General features: G+C 42.0%; 1 protein-coding gene and 1 long non-coding RNA gene across 6 annotated transcripts in view; one reads left to right on the forward strand and one right to left on the reverse strand.

The window, feature by feature from the left end:
• ADGRB3 (adhesion G protein-coupled receptor B3) overlaps positions 1 to 16,341 on the forward strand; it is a 466,862-nt gene that overhangs the window by 405,330 nt on the left and 45,191 nt on the right. For all 5 annotated transcript variants that reach the window (XM_081186906.1, XM_081186903.1, XM_081186902.1 and 2 more), the window contains 2 exons: positions 14,229 to 14,379; positions 15,427 to 15,496. In XM_081186906.1, the coding sequence (XP_081043032.1) occupies positions 14,229 to 14,379; positions 15,427 to 15,496 (221 nt within the window). The remainder of the gene's footprint in view (positions 1 to 14,228; positions 14,380 to 15,426; positions 15,497 to 16,341) is intronic.
• Positions 6,834 to 16,341, reverse strand: part of LOC308583163 — a 102,961-nt gene continuing 93,453 nt past the window's right edge. Inside the window, exons 4-5 of the long non-coding RNA XR_014006100.1 lie at positions 8,944 to 9,081; positions 6,834 to 6,950 (exon numbers count right to left, since the gene is read on the reverse strand). This is a non-coding gene — a long non-coding RNA (uncharacterized lncRNA). The remainder of the gene's footprint in view (positions 6,951 to 8,943; positions 9,082 to 16,341) is intronic.

The raw sequence follows: 16,341 nt of genomic DNA on the forward strand, positions 1-16,341 counted from the left end.
GTGCAAGAGCACATTCCAGCCAGGCAAAAGCACTCAAGGAGAATGCAGAGCAGAATCAGTACAGGGAAGTGGGCTGGGGAGAGAGGGTGTGGCCTAGAGGGCCACATTTGGTTCTGGGCCCTGAACTCCTCCCATTTACACAGGCCTAATTGGATGAAGAGTTACAACACCTGTCCTTCTCCAATATCTTTTTTCTTTTTTTCTTTTTTTTTGAAAGCCAAAATCCTTCTGATCCAAGATGGGGAGCAGAAGCTTGTATTTATGGTTGCATTCAACAAAGTAATTTTGCTGTGTGTCAGGACTTCTGCCTGTGCAATGGGATGTTCTGTTCATCTTCTCTCTGTGTACCCCACACCATCTGCTCCAGAGGGTTGGGTGAAACCCCAGAACATATTTTGGGAGCACAGTGAGAGGGAGAGGAAGTCCCATTGCACGGGCAGAAGCCCCTGTGCTAACATGACTACTTTCTTGGAGAAAACTCTTAATTCCATCATCCCCCACTAAACAGATATTTGGTAAGATGTTTTATTCTATCATCTATCTATCTATCTATCTATCTATCTATCTATCTATCTATCATCTATCATCATCTATCATCATCTTTCTATCATCTATCTATTTTTAAAAGGCAACATGTGGCAAGCCTCGGCTGCTCAGTGCATATTTGGTTGCATCAAAGACTCTGTGCATATGGCGTTGAATTTACCGAAGACAAACATTATAGAATCATAGAATTGTAGGGTTGGAAGGGACTATGAGAGTCATCTGGTCCAACCCTATGATGCAGGAATCTTTTGCCCAACATTGGGCTTCAACACACGACCTTGAGATTAAGTGTCTCACGGCTGAGCTACCTTGGCTTAGCTCAGTATGGTGCAGCAGTAAAAAGGACCTGGGATGAGGAGCAAAGTGATTGTGAGCTCTGCTACAGGAGTTTGCACATTCACATGGTCTTGCTAAGTCATAGTTTGGTTTACCATGTCATGTGAACCAGGCCATCTTGACAAATCCTGACTATAAGCTATGTACAATTGCAAACAATTTTCACTTCTTCTTTCTAGCTTCTCCAATTGTCACTAGCTATCGTAACATTAACATGTTCTGTAAGTCTGCTTTGCCTTGGAAGGATGTGCATTTATCTTGTCTAAATATTTGTTCAACATAGGAGGCACTGAGGGTCATGTTGTTTTCTAAAGTTGCAATTAATAAAATTTCAACTTTGTGGACTTTGGCAGAACTATTTTCTAAGGCAGTATTACTTCTCCGACCCATTTGTTCCAATAGGAGCTTTTCTCCCCAATACAAATTTCAAGCATGGGGGCTGGGGAGGACAAGTTTAGATCAGGACCACAATGCAGCAAAATGATAAACTCTCTTCCTCTCTACACTAGGCTTCTGATCTGGATTAGGATCCCACCATGGCAAGAAAAAAACCTGGCATTCAAGGGCAGGTTGTGAGATTAACATTGCTTGCAGTTAGACTCTAAGCATCGTTCAGCTCCAAGTGCTGCAAGCTGTGCAGACTGCATTAGGTGCTTCCTTCCAAGGGAGAAAAAGCATTCTTAATATTCAGCTTTTCTTTACTGTATACATATTTTTATTTTTGTTGTGGAACTTGTATGCTGCTTGTATGCACAAGCTCTCAAGAGTGGCAAACAAATTGTAGAAGAAAATTAAAAACACATTTTCTATAATAACTATCCAAATACCTACAGATATTCCAGAGCCCGCTCAAAGGAAGGCCAAGGGGGGAATATTTTCCAAAAGAAACATTTGGAAAGGAATTACTTGTGCCAGAGTTCGTGGGATAAATCCCCACTACTGCCGCCCAATCTGTCTTAAATGGTCTGAGAAAACTGGCATGGCTACAGAGCTGTTCTGCATGAACGCGAGAAGCCATTCAGCGAATGGTGATTGAAAATGCCACCATCTCTACATGAAGCAACATGCTAAGAAACTGAACAAACTGGTCTTTGCCTGTTCTGCAGAGGTGTTGGCAATTAAAAGTAATATTTGGGAACAGAAACCCAAAGGGAACAAAGAACCCAAGCAGGATTACTTGAATTTCCCAAAAGCTGCACTGATGTTAGTTCACAGTCTAAAGTGTGGAAGAGAGGACATGTTGCTCACATTAAATCCCTCTCCAACTGAATGCCTTTTAGCCAAGGGTGATCTAGAACTATTAGTGCTAAAATATGTAGGTATATATTTTAATGTTTTTATATGGTAAAATATAAATTGGTAAAATTTTAATGTTTTTATATGGTAAAATATAAATATCATGGGAGTTTGGCTCAAACTACTACATTGGTACCCCCTTGGGTTAAGAACTTAATTCGTTCTGGAAGTCGGTTCTTAACCTGAAACTGTTCTTAACCTGAGGTACTACTTCAGCTAATGAGGCCTCTTGCTGCTGCTGCGCCGCCGCTGCACTATTTCTGTTCTCATCCTGAAGCAAAGTTCTTAACCCGAGGTAATATTTCTGGGTTAGCGGAGTCTGTAACCTGAAGCATATGTAACCTGAAGCGCATGTAACCCGAGGTACCACTGTATTCTGAAATCAGTGGAGAATTTTCAAATGGTTGGATTTAGCAACAACACTAATCAAAAAAAGATGAATCAAAGAACTTAAAAAATAATAATTCAGGGATGTGGGAAAGTGGAGATTTTAAGAATTGGTTTGGATTTCCAATATTTGTTGTTTATATATCTGAAGTGTGCAGCAGCCTTCTCTTCTCTTCTCTTCTCTTCTCTTCTCTTCTCTTCTCTTCTCTTCCCTTCCCTTCCCTTCCCTTCCCTTCCCTTCTCTTCCCTCCCTCTCCCCCTCTTGTGACTGCATTTCCTAGAAGCATGAAAAAAACAGAATAATTTGCTACCTGACACAGACATCTGTCTTCAAAGGCAAATTGTTTATTAAAGAGAGGAGAAGCAGGTTACTCAGATATTCATGCAAGTTAAACATTGAAAGCTCAATTAAGTCTTCCAGAGACAGAGATTGCATTGAAGAACAGGAGAAGTAATGCAAATTGCAGCGACTGAAAAACTGAAGCCAATATCTTTCTCCTTGTGGTGTCTGTGGGATAAGAGTACCCAAAGACCACTTCACTGTCAAGTTACCTTAAAACAATGACAGTGTGAGCATCCCCATCTCCACCCCCCACCCTTCCAGTCAAGGAAACTGACATGCCATATCAGAACTGTGCTAGATATTAACCGCCCAGCAAGCTGATTCCAAAAGCATCTGAAATGCTTACCTTAGAACAATGGCTACCCAAAAATGGTGTCAAACTACATAGACACTGAACCAAGCATTGACAATTCCTCTATTCTTGGGTGGCACTATGTTCTCTAGAAAGTGGTGCTGGAGATAGAAACCATCTTAAAAACCATTCCAATACAAATGCAGACTGCAGAAGGTCTCAGCTTAAAAAGGCTTGTTGAAAGATAAGGGTCTTCAGTAGGCACCAAAAAGACAACAGAAATGGAACCTGTCTATAAGATTCAAGGGAAGGGAATTCCAAAGGAATCTATTCCATTTATGCCTGATCCTTCTTCCTGAAGGGGCCCAGGATAGCAAACAACAAAACAGCAAAACAATACAATTAAAATCATTTAAAAACTCCTAAGACACTTTAAAGCAGTAATGCCCTTACAGCTATTAAGTTCCAGCTTGCCAGGGTCAGTATATTTCAGCTGTCAAATGCTTGGGTGAACAGGGATGTTTTTAAAATTCCTCCTGAATGTTAATAAGGCATCCCTACCCGCTGGGGCCACTGGTAGACTTTGCCACACTAACTGACTTCCATATGGATGGGTCAGGATTTACAATAAAGTTGGTGCCATCTGGCATTAAGAGCTTCACACTTGTAGAGCACAGATGCTCAGGCATAGTCAGGGCATCATTTAGAGAATTCATGGCAAGATGCCACATTAAAATGTGGGCTCTCGTTCTCTCTTTTACACCTTTAAGATCATTTCCCACCTTCTCCTCATGAGAAAAACTGAGGGGAAGCATTTCACTACCCCTTGTTTACAATTGGATTAAGGCCACCAGGAGCCAGATAAAATTGCTTCAGGAGTGCACTAAAAAAGAGCAATGGGGGGGGGGGGAACAAAGCCCTATAAATTACCCAAGTCCCAATATAGCCGTACTGGGGAAAGCTGAAGGAGGTCAAAGACAGTCACTTAAGATTATTTCAACTCTTATTTACTTACTTACTTACTGTACTTATATAGCCTGCATAAGAACTTACACTCCATTACTGAAGATTGACTAACGGAGAGACAATTTGAGACTGATAAACTCTGAGAATATATCCGAGTACAGTGGTACCTCGGGTTAAATACTTAATTTGGTCCGGAGGTCCGTACTTAACCTGAAACTGTTCTTACCCTGAAGACCACTTTAGCTAATGGGGCCTCCTGCTGCCGCCGCGCCGCCAGAGCACGATTTCTGTTCTCATCCTGAAGCAAAGTTCTTAACCTGAAGCACTTTTTCTGGGTTAGCGGAGTCTGTAACCTGAAGCGTATGTAACCTGAAGCGTATGTAACCTGAGGTACCACTGTATGAAATTTATATAAACTTCATTTAATGAAAGTGAAATAAGTTTCATACTCATAAATATTCTCACAGAGGTTATCAGCATCAAATTGGGTTTCCTTGAGTCTGTTTCTTTATCTTTATTGCACCCCTTCCTCCAAGGAGCTCAGGGCAGTATACTGTACATCATTCTCATTCCCATTTTATCTTCATCGCAACCCTGTGAAGTAGGTTAAGTTGAGAGATCGTGACAGGTCCAAAGTGGGGATGAAAATCTTAGAATGGGGGTGGAGTCTTTCACTTCCACTGGTCTCGCTCAGATTTATTTTATTTATTTTTTGTAAATAATTCGTAAAATTTGATATTGCAGTTATTTTATTTCTAGCGGATTTTGTTATTCATGCTTTGTTAATAACATCTCTTCTTGTAATTGGAACCTGTGGGGGAAACGCACATCAGTGGCATCTGCCCAATGAATAGCCCAGAATAGTTTTAACGAGCATTACTGTCACTCAAGGCTTTACTGACCTCAATAGGCCAGAGCACCCATTACCAACTTTGGTTGGTGCACAAACTATGGCAATTCCTGGACAAGAGTAGCCTTTCCACCGTGGACCATACATTGGTAACTTTGTGTTCTTCGTTAGTGCACTGTACTTGGGGGAACTCTTGTGCATGGCTCAGAAACTGCAGCTAGTGAAAAATACATTTGCTAAAGTGCTTAGTGGGATTCACACATATCACATGGGTGCTGAAAGACTGGCTACCTATTAGCCAAGTTCAAGGTTTCATGTATTAAGTGAGCATTAAAACTTCCCTGTCTTGTGCATGAGATTCCTGGCATTTTTAAAACACACACATACACAATCAACTTACAGCTTTTGTAGAAAACAAAACAAAACCAAAGTGTTCCATTTTCAAGATACTACAGTACTAGATAGGAGATTATTATATTGCCAGATTACTTATCTTCAACAGGACACGGGTGGTGCTGTGGGTTAAACCACAGACCCTAGGACTTGCTGATCAGAAGGTCAGCGGTTTGAATCCCCGTGACAGGGTGAGTTCCCGTTGCTCGATCCCAGCTCCTGCCAACCTAGCAGTTCGAAAGCACGTCAAAGTGCAAGTAGATAAATAGGTACCGCTCCGGCGGGAAGGTAAACGGCATTTCCATGCGCTGCTCTGGTTCACCAGCAGCGGCTTAGTCATGCTGGCCACATGACCCAGAAGCTGTACGCCGGCTCCCTCGGCCAATAAAGCGAGATGAGCGCCGCAACCCCAGAGTCGGCCACAACTGGACCTAATGGTCAGGGGTCCCTTTACCTTTACCTACTTATCTTCAACATCTAAATCTTAGGTTCTGGATCCAGTTGGGATACTCCTCATCTTCCATGTACATCAGGAATGGGGAACCTGTGGCTCTCCAGATGTTATTGGACTACAACTTCCATCAGCTCAAGCTAGCATGACCAATGTCCAGGGTTTATGGGGATTGCAGTCTAGCAACCTCTGGTGGGACGCAGGTGGCGCTGTGGTCTAAACCACTGAGCCTTGGGCTTGGCAATCAAAAGGTTGGCGGTTCGAATCCCCACGACGGGGTGAGCTCCCGTTGCTCAGTCCCAGCTCCTGCCAAACTAGCAGTTCGAAAGCACACCCCAAAGTGCAAGTAGATTAATAGGTACTGCTCTGGCAGGAAGGTAAAAGGCATTTCCGTGCGCTGCTCTGGTGTCGGTGTTCCGTTGCGCCAGAAGCGGCTTAGTCATGCTGGCCACATGACCCGGAAAAACGCCGGCTACCTTGGCCTGTAAAACTAGATAAGCACCGCAACCCCAGATTCGTTCACGACTGGACTTAACTGTCAGGGCTCCCTTTACCTTTACCTAACCTCTGGTAGACCACAACTTCCTAGGTTCTGCTCTACATCATTTGAAAGAACAGAAATACAAACTGCTAAAGGCTACTTTTACATGGCACATAGTAACCCAATGCCAGCTATTAATATTAATTTTATACCAATTTCACTGTGCACAAAGTGCTTTCATTTTAGAATTATTCGCCATCACATCCAGCTTCATATAAATTATGTGAGGGAGGTCATTATATTCCATTACTTCAGAGTGCTGAAAGATCATCTTTCTTGAAAAATCCAAGCCAACCACTGTAACTCTTATTCAATCCTGTATTGTGCAAGTATTCACATTCCATGTGTGTTGAAATAGAACATTTTGACTAAATTAAAGAGACCAATTTTCTCCATAACCATATATGTCTTTATTTCTCTCCTTATATCAGTGTAGTGAGTGTGTACTTTTCTCAACATGATCAGTGTTCTGTTCACGCAGAATAGGTTTCCTTGGTGATCTTTGAGTTAAGAATTCTGCATTGGCAAGAGCTCTCTTGCCACAAAACTCTGCAATATAAAAATACAAAATCTGCCATGGAAGGCAAATAATAACTGTGCAGAATGAATTCCTAATATTTATGCCCCAGCTACAGCATGTAAGCACAGGTATCCTCTGATTTTCTGTGCTTCCACTGTCATAATATTCCTGGTAGTGACTTGCAATCTCATACATACTAAACATGTTTTAACCATACAACCCATAAGCAAGTTTTTTCATGACTTCTGCCCCCACCTCATCCTGTGTCCATCCATTTCTGTGCTATATATTAGTAGCTGCACATATTGTCAATGCAGGAGCATCAATCCACCAAGTTGCACCAGCATAGTATAATCGTTCAGCAAGTGACATCAATGCCAAATGATGCCCTAGACTCTCCACTCACTGTTAGCATGTTGATTCAACAGAGCTTATTAAGTCTCAAGCATGACTAAGACCTTTTAAAAACACCTCAGAGTAAAAGGAAATTAGGCTATTTCCAGTCGCCGTTGTGTATTTGTTCATTTTATGACATTTTATGACAACGAGCTTTGACAATGAGCATTCATCCTGAATTTGCTTGTGCAGTGCTTATACATCCTCCCATTAAGAATTTGTTCATCCCCCAAACTTTTCGGCACATTTCCCCATGACTTTCTTAATCAGAAAACAGCTGTGTGTTTTGTAACTGAAAAAGGTCATGCAAGGCTATACAGACTAGAGGTGACCACTGTCTGACAATGACATTGAGTATCTTTATCACCAACTCCTGTACAGCAGCCCTAACGCATGCGCTGAATGCTGTTTATTAGATTTACATCCTGCTTTGCACCTAGAATCCTCAAAGTGAAGTGACATTTATGAACAGTCCCATTAACCACTGACAAGTTAAACAAAAGCCCTCCAGAATGAAGAATATTTAGTTCTCGTATAGTTTCCAGAAGGCTTTCTAGAACCTTCAGAATAGGACACTGCTCCTGGAGAGGATTTTCATGATTGGACACTACATACCGTCCAGGGGAGAAGCTGCCCCAAGGTCCCACCCTCCGGGAGATGCATAAAACAGGAATTTATCACCAGAAATTTCCCTTTCTGCTGAACTTAAGGAAGGGGAGCAGATCCTGAGATGATCCCAGGGCAGGCATGCCATGGTGTGTTAGCTTAAACTATAGAATACAACCATTCTTAAGGAATACATCCATTCTTAAGGAAATTACATCCATTCTTAAGGAATACATCCATTCTGAAGGAAATCAGCCCTGAGTGCTCACTGGAAGGACAGATCGTGAAGCTGAGGCTCCAATACTTTGGCCACCTCATGAGAAGAGAAGACTCCCTGGAAAAGACCCTGATGTTGGGAAAGATGGAGGGCACAAGGAGAAGGGGACGACAGAGGACGAGATGGTTGGACAGTGTTCTCGAAGCTACCAGCATGAGTTTGACCAAACTGCGGGAGGCAGTGGAAGACAGGAGTGCCTGGCGTGCTCTGGTCCATGGGGTCACGAAGAGTCGGACACGACTAAACGACTAAACAACATAGAATACAACAGCATAAGAAGAGGCTGCTGGATCAAGCCAATGAGCCTTCTGGTCCAGCATCCTGTTCTCCCAGTGACTGGCCAACTAGATGCCTGTGGGAAAACCCACAAGCAGGATCCAAGCACAATCACATTCTTGACAGTGAGCTCCAGAGCCTATGTAACAGGGTTCACCTAATCCAGAATTGGATTTCTCTCACGCATACCAACACACACTTCTATTGTTCATAAGAAAACCAAATGTAATTTTAAATTTATTTAGGGAGGGGAATAAAGCACACACACACATTTAGGCTAAAGTATTATACCCATCTACCTATGAATAAGCCTCACTGCAGTCAATGGGACTTATTTCTGAGTGGGCAGTAAAATAATTGCACTGTTAATCATCTGAATTTAAGTGTTATCTTCTGCAACTTGCATTTGGTCTAAACGCTGAATTCTTTTTTATCCGTCATAAACTTAGTAGCTCAAGTATACTTACATGGTTGGGATTTTTGTTTCCTTGGTTGGATTTCAAAACCATCTTTTCATGTGGACAATCTTGTATACTGCAGTATTTTACCCAGTCAAGGGGAGGAGGCAAGCAACCAGAATGGGATGATTGGATAGCATGCTGAAGCTGTTAAATATAAGGATGAATGGTAATAAAATAGAGTTTGATTCCACAACTACCTACTGTGGTTGCTTCTGAAGATCAATATGCACACTATAACTTTCCTCTCTTCTATTCTCCCCTGTCTGTTCCTGCAACTGAAAATAATCCAGTTAGTAGGTTTAGTGCATAGTATGTTTTCCCCTGCCTGTCACTGCCGGCATTCGCAGGTACACCGTGTTGAGCCTAAATTTTTAATCACCGAAGTCAATAACATGTTTGTCCCTGATTTCATGGGGATTTAAATAGCATGCTTTTTAGAAATTGCCATGCTAAACATTCTGCATAGACTTGGAGCCTGATTCTCAAACCACTATACATTGCAATTCTCATTATACCCTCAGATCATATGCTCACCAGCCCTGAAACTAATGATTTGGATTTTAAACTGCAGGCTAAGTTCTGATGGCTCAAAGCAGCTTCTCTACCCACCCCACAATGGCCCCACATGCTGTAGCCCCCAGGCGCTCCTTGAAAAGCTGCTTCTGAGGGTGGCAGGGAGACTCCAGTTCAACACATACCTCCCAAGTGCCCCAGGAAAAAAAAAGGGACATCCCATTTTTTTACGCAAGATTGCAGGGGCCATTTGGGGTGCCTCAACCTTGCATGCTCTCACGCTGTGCTCTCGTCCCCCCAAAAGTGCAGAAAAGTCCCCCCCAAAGTGCAAAAGCGCAGGTCACAAGACTTGTCTCAGAGTGCGTCCCAGTTTGGGGCTTGAAAAAGTTAGACGGTATGTCATGCGATGCAGTACTGAGGGGGGAGATACAGGAGGGAGGTTATCAGCAGAAAATGGTGGCCTCTCCCATTGTGTAATGCAGTGGACTTCTAGAATTCAAGCCATGAAGTCTAAACTCTGGGAAGTTATTTGAGGATTGCCATGGTGTGAGCTTTGCTACCTAAAACTTCAGCCCACTGATTGTAAGAAGTTGCTGTATACCTTTATTCTGACTGGCTCTGTAATGTCTCCACTAACAGGCTTTCACATAGGAGATATTTCCAGTCTTACCTGGAGACATCAGAGATTGAACAGGGAAGCTGAATGAAACAAAGATGCTCTAAAATGGAGCAACATCCCTTTATCTTTTCACTTAAAGCAACTCTGTGGTTTCATTATGACTTGTAATACTGTTCACCGACAAAATATTACGGAAAGTATTTTGATAGCTCTGCTATTTCTTTTGTTTAAAAAACAACAACAGAGACTTGTGCCACTCTAAAGGCTAAAACATTTAGGACATATAGGGTTTTTGTGGTTAGCTGCAGTCATCTGGGATCCAGAGCAAACTTGTACTGTTTGATGGATATATCATTCGGTTTGCATAAATGATTTGTATATATTTTGAAGTATTTTAGTAATCTGTACCTTCACCTTTATGCTGTTTCTATTTATCATTTTGTGATTAGGAATAATTCTGCTCTCTTTCTGTGTTGTGACAAGGCATCTTCTTAACACCAGTATAGCAGGCAGGTACATCAGTTTATATACTTAAGATCAGGAAGTCAAGTAGCACTTTATGATTGAATTGGATTAGATGCTGATTTGAGATCACAGAAAATGAAACATTTGAAAAATTAGCTTGAAACCCACCCCCCACCCCCAGTATAAGTGCCTAAATTGCCACATCCACTTTTGTCTCTGCATACATAAACACTGGCAGCAAAATCCTTCCCCATATAAGTGCCTGTCGCCTGCATACAGAGCTGGGAAGAGAGAAGAAAGACTCTAATTGTGGGACATTGGCAGTCAAATATCTAACAGTTTGAAAGTCTTGGAGCAAACAACCACAGAACTGTACAGTGGTACCTTGGGTTAAGTACTTAATTTGTTCCAGAGGTTCGTACTTAACCTGAAACTGTTCTTAACCTGAAGCACCACTTTAGCTAATGGGGCCTCCTGCTGCCGCCGCGCTGTCGGAGCACGATTTCTGTTCTCAACCTGAAGCAAAGTTCTTAACCTGAAGCACTATTTCTGGGTTAGCAGAGTATGTAACCTGAAGTGCATGTAACCTGAAGCATATGTAACCCGAGGTACCACTGTACTGCTAGATAGGCAGACTCATACCATAGTACAGGGGTATCTCTGGTTACGAACTTAATTCGTTCCGTAGGTAAAGTTCTTAACCTGAAACTGTTCTTAACCTGAGGTACCACTTTAGCTAATGGGGCCTCCTGTTGCCACCGCACCACTGGCGCGCGATTCCTGTTCTCGTCCTGAGGTAAAGTTCTTAACCCGAGGTACTACTTCCAGGTTAGCGGAGTCTGTAACCCAAGGTGTTTGTCACCCAATGTACCACTGAATGCAATTGGTGGAGAGAGAGCTCTGTGCGATGTCATTTCCTCTGTTTACTGTAGCGGGGAAAACCAAGACATTTAATTCTTCCTGCCACCTCTCCCCCCCACCCCACCCCCCAAGTCTCCAGTGCAGACAGGTGCATAGCTGTCAACTTCCCCCTTTTTTAAAAGGAAATTCCCTTATTCCAAATAGGATTCCTTGCAAGAAAAGGGAAAAGTTGACAGCTATGGACAGGTATCTGTCTGCACCGTCCTTGAGCAGAGACTCCATTTTTATAATCAACTAAGTATCTTGAAACCTAGAACTATTTTTACCTGCATAGTTCTGCAGCCTTTGCTGTGATCCAATGCAATACTGTTAAGTAAGCAAAGGCTATTTTTAAGTTTCCTTTTTAAGTTGTCGTCTGATTGTTTGTTAAGAGGGGTTTAAAATGGGGGGAAGCCAGCTCCCTTTCATGAGCTGGAATTGCTCAGAAAAGGAAAGGCTTCACAGCCTAGTTCCAAAGCTTATATTTTTGTTGCTAAGGATGGAAATTTAATGCTCTGCTTAACCCACACACACACATGGGAGACTGGAGGGATAAATTGTATTTAGTATATCCTCTCCTAGCCATCAACAACCCATCCCACACTAATAACTTAATAATTTTAAATGTTCATTTGTCTGTTGCAAACAACTGTTTGCTGCCAGGAAATGTAACCTGTGCAGTGTATCCCTTTAAATTACCCGTGTTACTTTGATGCTAGAATGCTACTATGCCATTTCATATTATATTATGAAATCTCCAGTATCTAGGGCTCTGTAGTGAATGCAAAGCAGGGACATGATGGATCATAATTTACTTCCAATAGGAAAGTCAAGCTCACTTATATGAGCCATTGTGTCAAGTTTAATTAAGTGGTACAGTGTCAGATGAGAGCCTTCTATCGATGGCTTCAAAGAGCCTCTCAGATGGTAGAAACTGACATGCATGGAGGGAGGGGGATAACCCAAATAACGGTGTAGTTTTTTTACATTGTGTAAACCACACTTCAAAATATATAGAGATATGGCAGCTGAATATATAAAGAGGTTTCCCATGGGTTGAAATTATTTGCAGTTTGCAGTGAAATCTCCATAAGGCAAGGAGCTTAGCCCTTTCCCCCTTTGGAGTTCAAATGTACACTTGCAATTTGTCTGGTGGGGGGGAGAGAGATACTATTAGGATTGTTGGTTTGCATTGGTTCTATTTGAAAGCTGAAGAGTGCTCTGCAGCTGTTGTGTCATGCATGTTTTGTAAGGTTTCATAGCCAAAAGGAACACAAAAGCAACCTCCTTTTCTGCCCTATTGCATTTCTTACTCAAACTAAACATGGATGGTTAGCAGAACTAGCGTATGTCTGAAAGATGTCCAGGCTATGTCCACACTGGGGTGTTGCCGTATTCATGGGTTTGTGCATTTCTGGCCACACATGAGCACTTTCAGTTTTATGCCTCCAAAGTCTCTCTCTGTGTTTCCTGTCCACACTAGTGGACAGTGCTTGATAAGATGCATTTGCGCTGAGCACTGTTCTCTCTTAACCTCAATTACTACTTCTGCATGTACCATTAAGTTCTGGAAACCTGAGGTGTGTTGTACACATGCATGCAGGTTCTCGTTTTAACTGTCCTCACACACATTTTCTCATATAGATAGATAGATGATGGATAGATATAGATATGAAATACAAGTTTTCTTATATACCAGATTTGACCATAAGTGCAACCAACATTTTTTTTAAATAAATGTGTTGCTTCAAGGCAGGAAAGGATTTGGAGTCACTCACACAGAAGGCTGCTACTTCCTTTCTTCTCCTTTTCCAGCCTCCTGCACTTACAAGGGCATTAAAAATGTAATACAGCTGTTTAGAACAAGAGCAGGCCTATGCAAAAGAGCTGCTTTAAAAATACAACTATTACAAGTGGTGGAAAAAGGCAGGTGGTATTATTACCTTTGGGCTAATAGAAACAAAATGGAAGCAGGGAATGTGTTGATAAATGTGGCCCAGAGAAATGCCATCACACGCTTTTTGGTTTTTTAAAGAGACCTACCCACTCAATGTGCGTCAATGAATTCCTAGTTGGGTAATGTGCTATCTTGTACTGCTTTTTCTTCCCTCGTTAAATTATCTGAGGATCGGAAACATCCAAATTTAGCAGGGGTGGGAATTGTGGGCTGCTTTTTGGACAAGGAAGACATTATGTGGACGCTTCTCTTCCCCCAAAATAGAGACACAAGCAGCTTCAAATCCACATTAAACTCCAGTATAGACAAAATCCTTGTCCCCAAGTGGGCTGTCTTTTCACATGCAAGGAGTTTGTGATGGAAGGCAGCATTCAGGTGCATTATTCCTGCACATATGTGTTGGAATTCTTGCACACAAGTGCACACCAGGTAGACACTATTTTCCTGTCCTAATTCACACACTTGTGTAATGCAGGGATTATAAATTGTACTGTATTTTATTTTCCTGTTCCTTTTGTTATCTGGGCAGTGCACTTTCAGTGTTCCCTATGATGACAGCATGACCACTGTTCCTTCCAACTGGGGGGACAAGGAAACTGCTTGGAGACATGGATGGTTTACAAAGAGGCCAGTCTGGGCTTCCATCAGAAGACACGCCTTCCCACACATAATTAGTGTACATTAATGCATGTAGTCAGACATTTTATCCTTTTCTGGTATAAAAGCTGAGTTTGTTGCATAGTAGAAATCAAAATGTTGAAATTTTATCAGTTCTTTGATTAACTGACTATCTCTGAGTTTTAAATACAACCAATCTCTCTTTTTCTCTGTCTGCAGGGGATCTGTACCACGACCACAGCATTTTTACATTTCTTCTTCTTAGCTTCGTTTTGTTGGGTTTTGACGGAAGCGTGGCAGTCTTACATGGCTGTTACTGGAAAAATTAGGACACGACTCATAAGGAAACGCTTTTTATGCCTTGGATGGGGTGAGTTCATATGACTCAGCTAAGATGTTTTTCAGCTTAATGTTTCATGCACGGATAACCTTTGGAACATGAATGCATGTTTCAATAATCCTGACAGGTAGTAGATTGCACGGTTTCTAAACCGAATATTAGTACTGGGAGATTTTCTATAGAATTGCAAGCAGGAATATAATTTAATTCTATTGATCTGCTTCAAGATATGGCTGGTGATGAATGTCTCATTGATTATGAGAGTTTATCACACCATAACTTACAGCCTTTAGCAGATTCTCAGTAAAGCACGGTAATAACAAAAACACAAGCAATGTTTTATTTTATTTTCTTTTAAAGACTCTTACTGAAATACATCACAGCTCAGTGTGGTTTCTTTGTTGTATACTATGTCAAATGTACTGGTCACTTAGCAACATAAAAATGATGCATGCTGGGATGGAAGCTGAACTGTTGACAAGCTCCTGGTAGGTGAAGTGTGCATTAACATTACATGCTGGTGAAAAGGTGTTTTTTTCCCCCACCCCTCCCTATGAAATCAATCTCTATAGGTTAATATAGTAAGCTGTGGTTTTTCACATCCCATAAGAAGCATGCATTGTGGCTCACAGGAATAACGATTGTTGGATAAATTCTAAGAGAGTAGCCCATATTTCAGCAAAAACCACAAAGGTATTGTGGCACCTTAGAGACTTGACAAATATGTTGTGGCAAGAGCCATTAAACGTGTAGGGAAGTAATCATACAATCACAGAATTGTAGAGTTGGAAGGGATCACGAGGATCATCTAGTCCAACCCAATGCAGGAATCTTTCACCCAATGGAAGACTCAGACCCATGACCCTGGGATTAAGTATCCCATGCTCTGTCCAAACTTTTTCCAAACAGGGCCAGATTTGATGAAGTGAAGGGCCGTGGGGGTCGACCAAAGTTCTTAAGCTTTTTTTTAAGGATTTTACCCCAGGAAATAAACTGCCACAAGGGCCGGATTAGGCCCCGAAAACAGACTTTGGACATGTCTGACACTAAGCTAATCACTGGGGGTTTCTCTTACAGGTCTACCAGCATTGGTGGTGGCTATATCAATAGGTTTCACCAAGACAAAAGGATACGGAACCAGTAACTAGTAAGTCACTCCATAATAATAAACGTTTTCAATGACCGCCAGCTCCTCCATCCCTGTTTATCACACAACCTGCTTTTGGGTATTTTTACTCTTCTGTGCTGACGTGGAAGTTGTTTAAAGGTGAATAATAAGTGCACTGGTTAACAATGGGCAGGCCCAGTTGAGGAGAAATGTGGGAGAAAGCTACCAAAGGACAGCAAATTGCTATCTATTGAATGGGGAAATGGTCTTCATCTTGTCAGAGCGCTACAGAAGTACCCGAGCCTGGGGCTTCTTCCCTAGTGTGCCTGTTCTGGCCTCTTCCTTCAGTTGTTTCTAGCAAACAGCCTCTTACTCAAATGCAGATTTACCATCCCCTTTCTTCCAAGAGCTTACTGTGATTAATAAGAGTTCGGCAAAGGAGGCATGGTGTGCCCATATCCACTCCTATTCATTTATCTCTCCCTGAACAACTATTCTGCAGGATTTGATATGGAAAAGGAAATGAGATTCAGTAGTGGCAGGATAGGGAATGCCAGTAAGTAGGAAACAGGTGGCTTAGGAATATAGCGCACGATCATTGAGATGTTTTAGACTGCAATTCCCATCAGCCCCAGCAAACTGGTAAAACTGGAGCTGATGAGAGTTACAGACAAAAACATTTGGAGGGCAACAGTTTTGGGAAAGCTGCCTTGAAGCAGCTATTACTTCACCATTCCTTTTGCAAACGCTGAGCAAATGAGCTAAAGTTCCCAGAACACGGAGGGCATTCAACAGCAATCTAGAGCAGAGCTTTCCAAACTGTGCGTCGCAACACATTAGATGGGTCATGTGAACGCTCCTCACACTCCTCCTAGGGCTGGAAA

Source organism: Podarcis bocagei, assembly GCF_964188305.1.
Source record: "Podarcis bocagei genome assembly, chromosome: 3".
Taxonomy (NCBI): domain Eukaryota; kingdom Metazoa; phylum Chordata; class Lepidosauria; order Squamata; family Lacertidae; genus Podarcis; species Podarcis bocagei.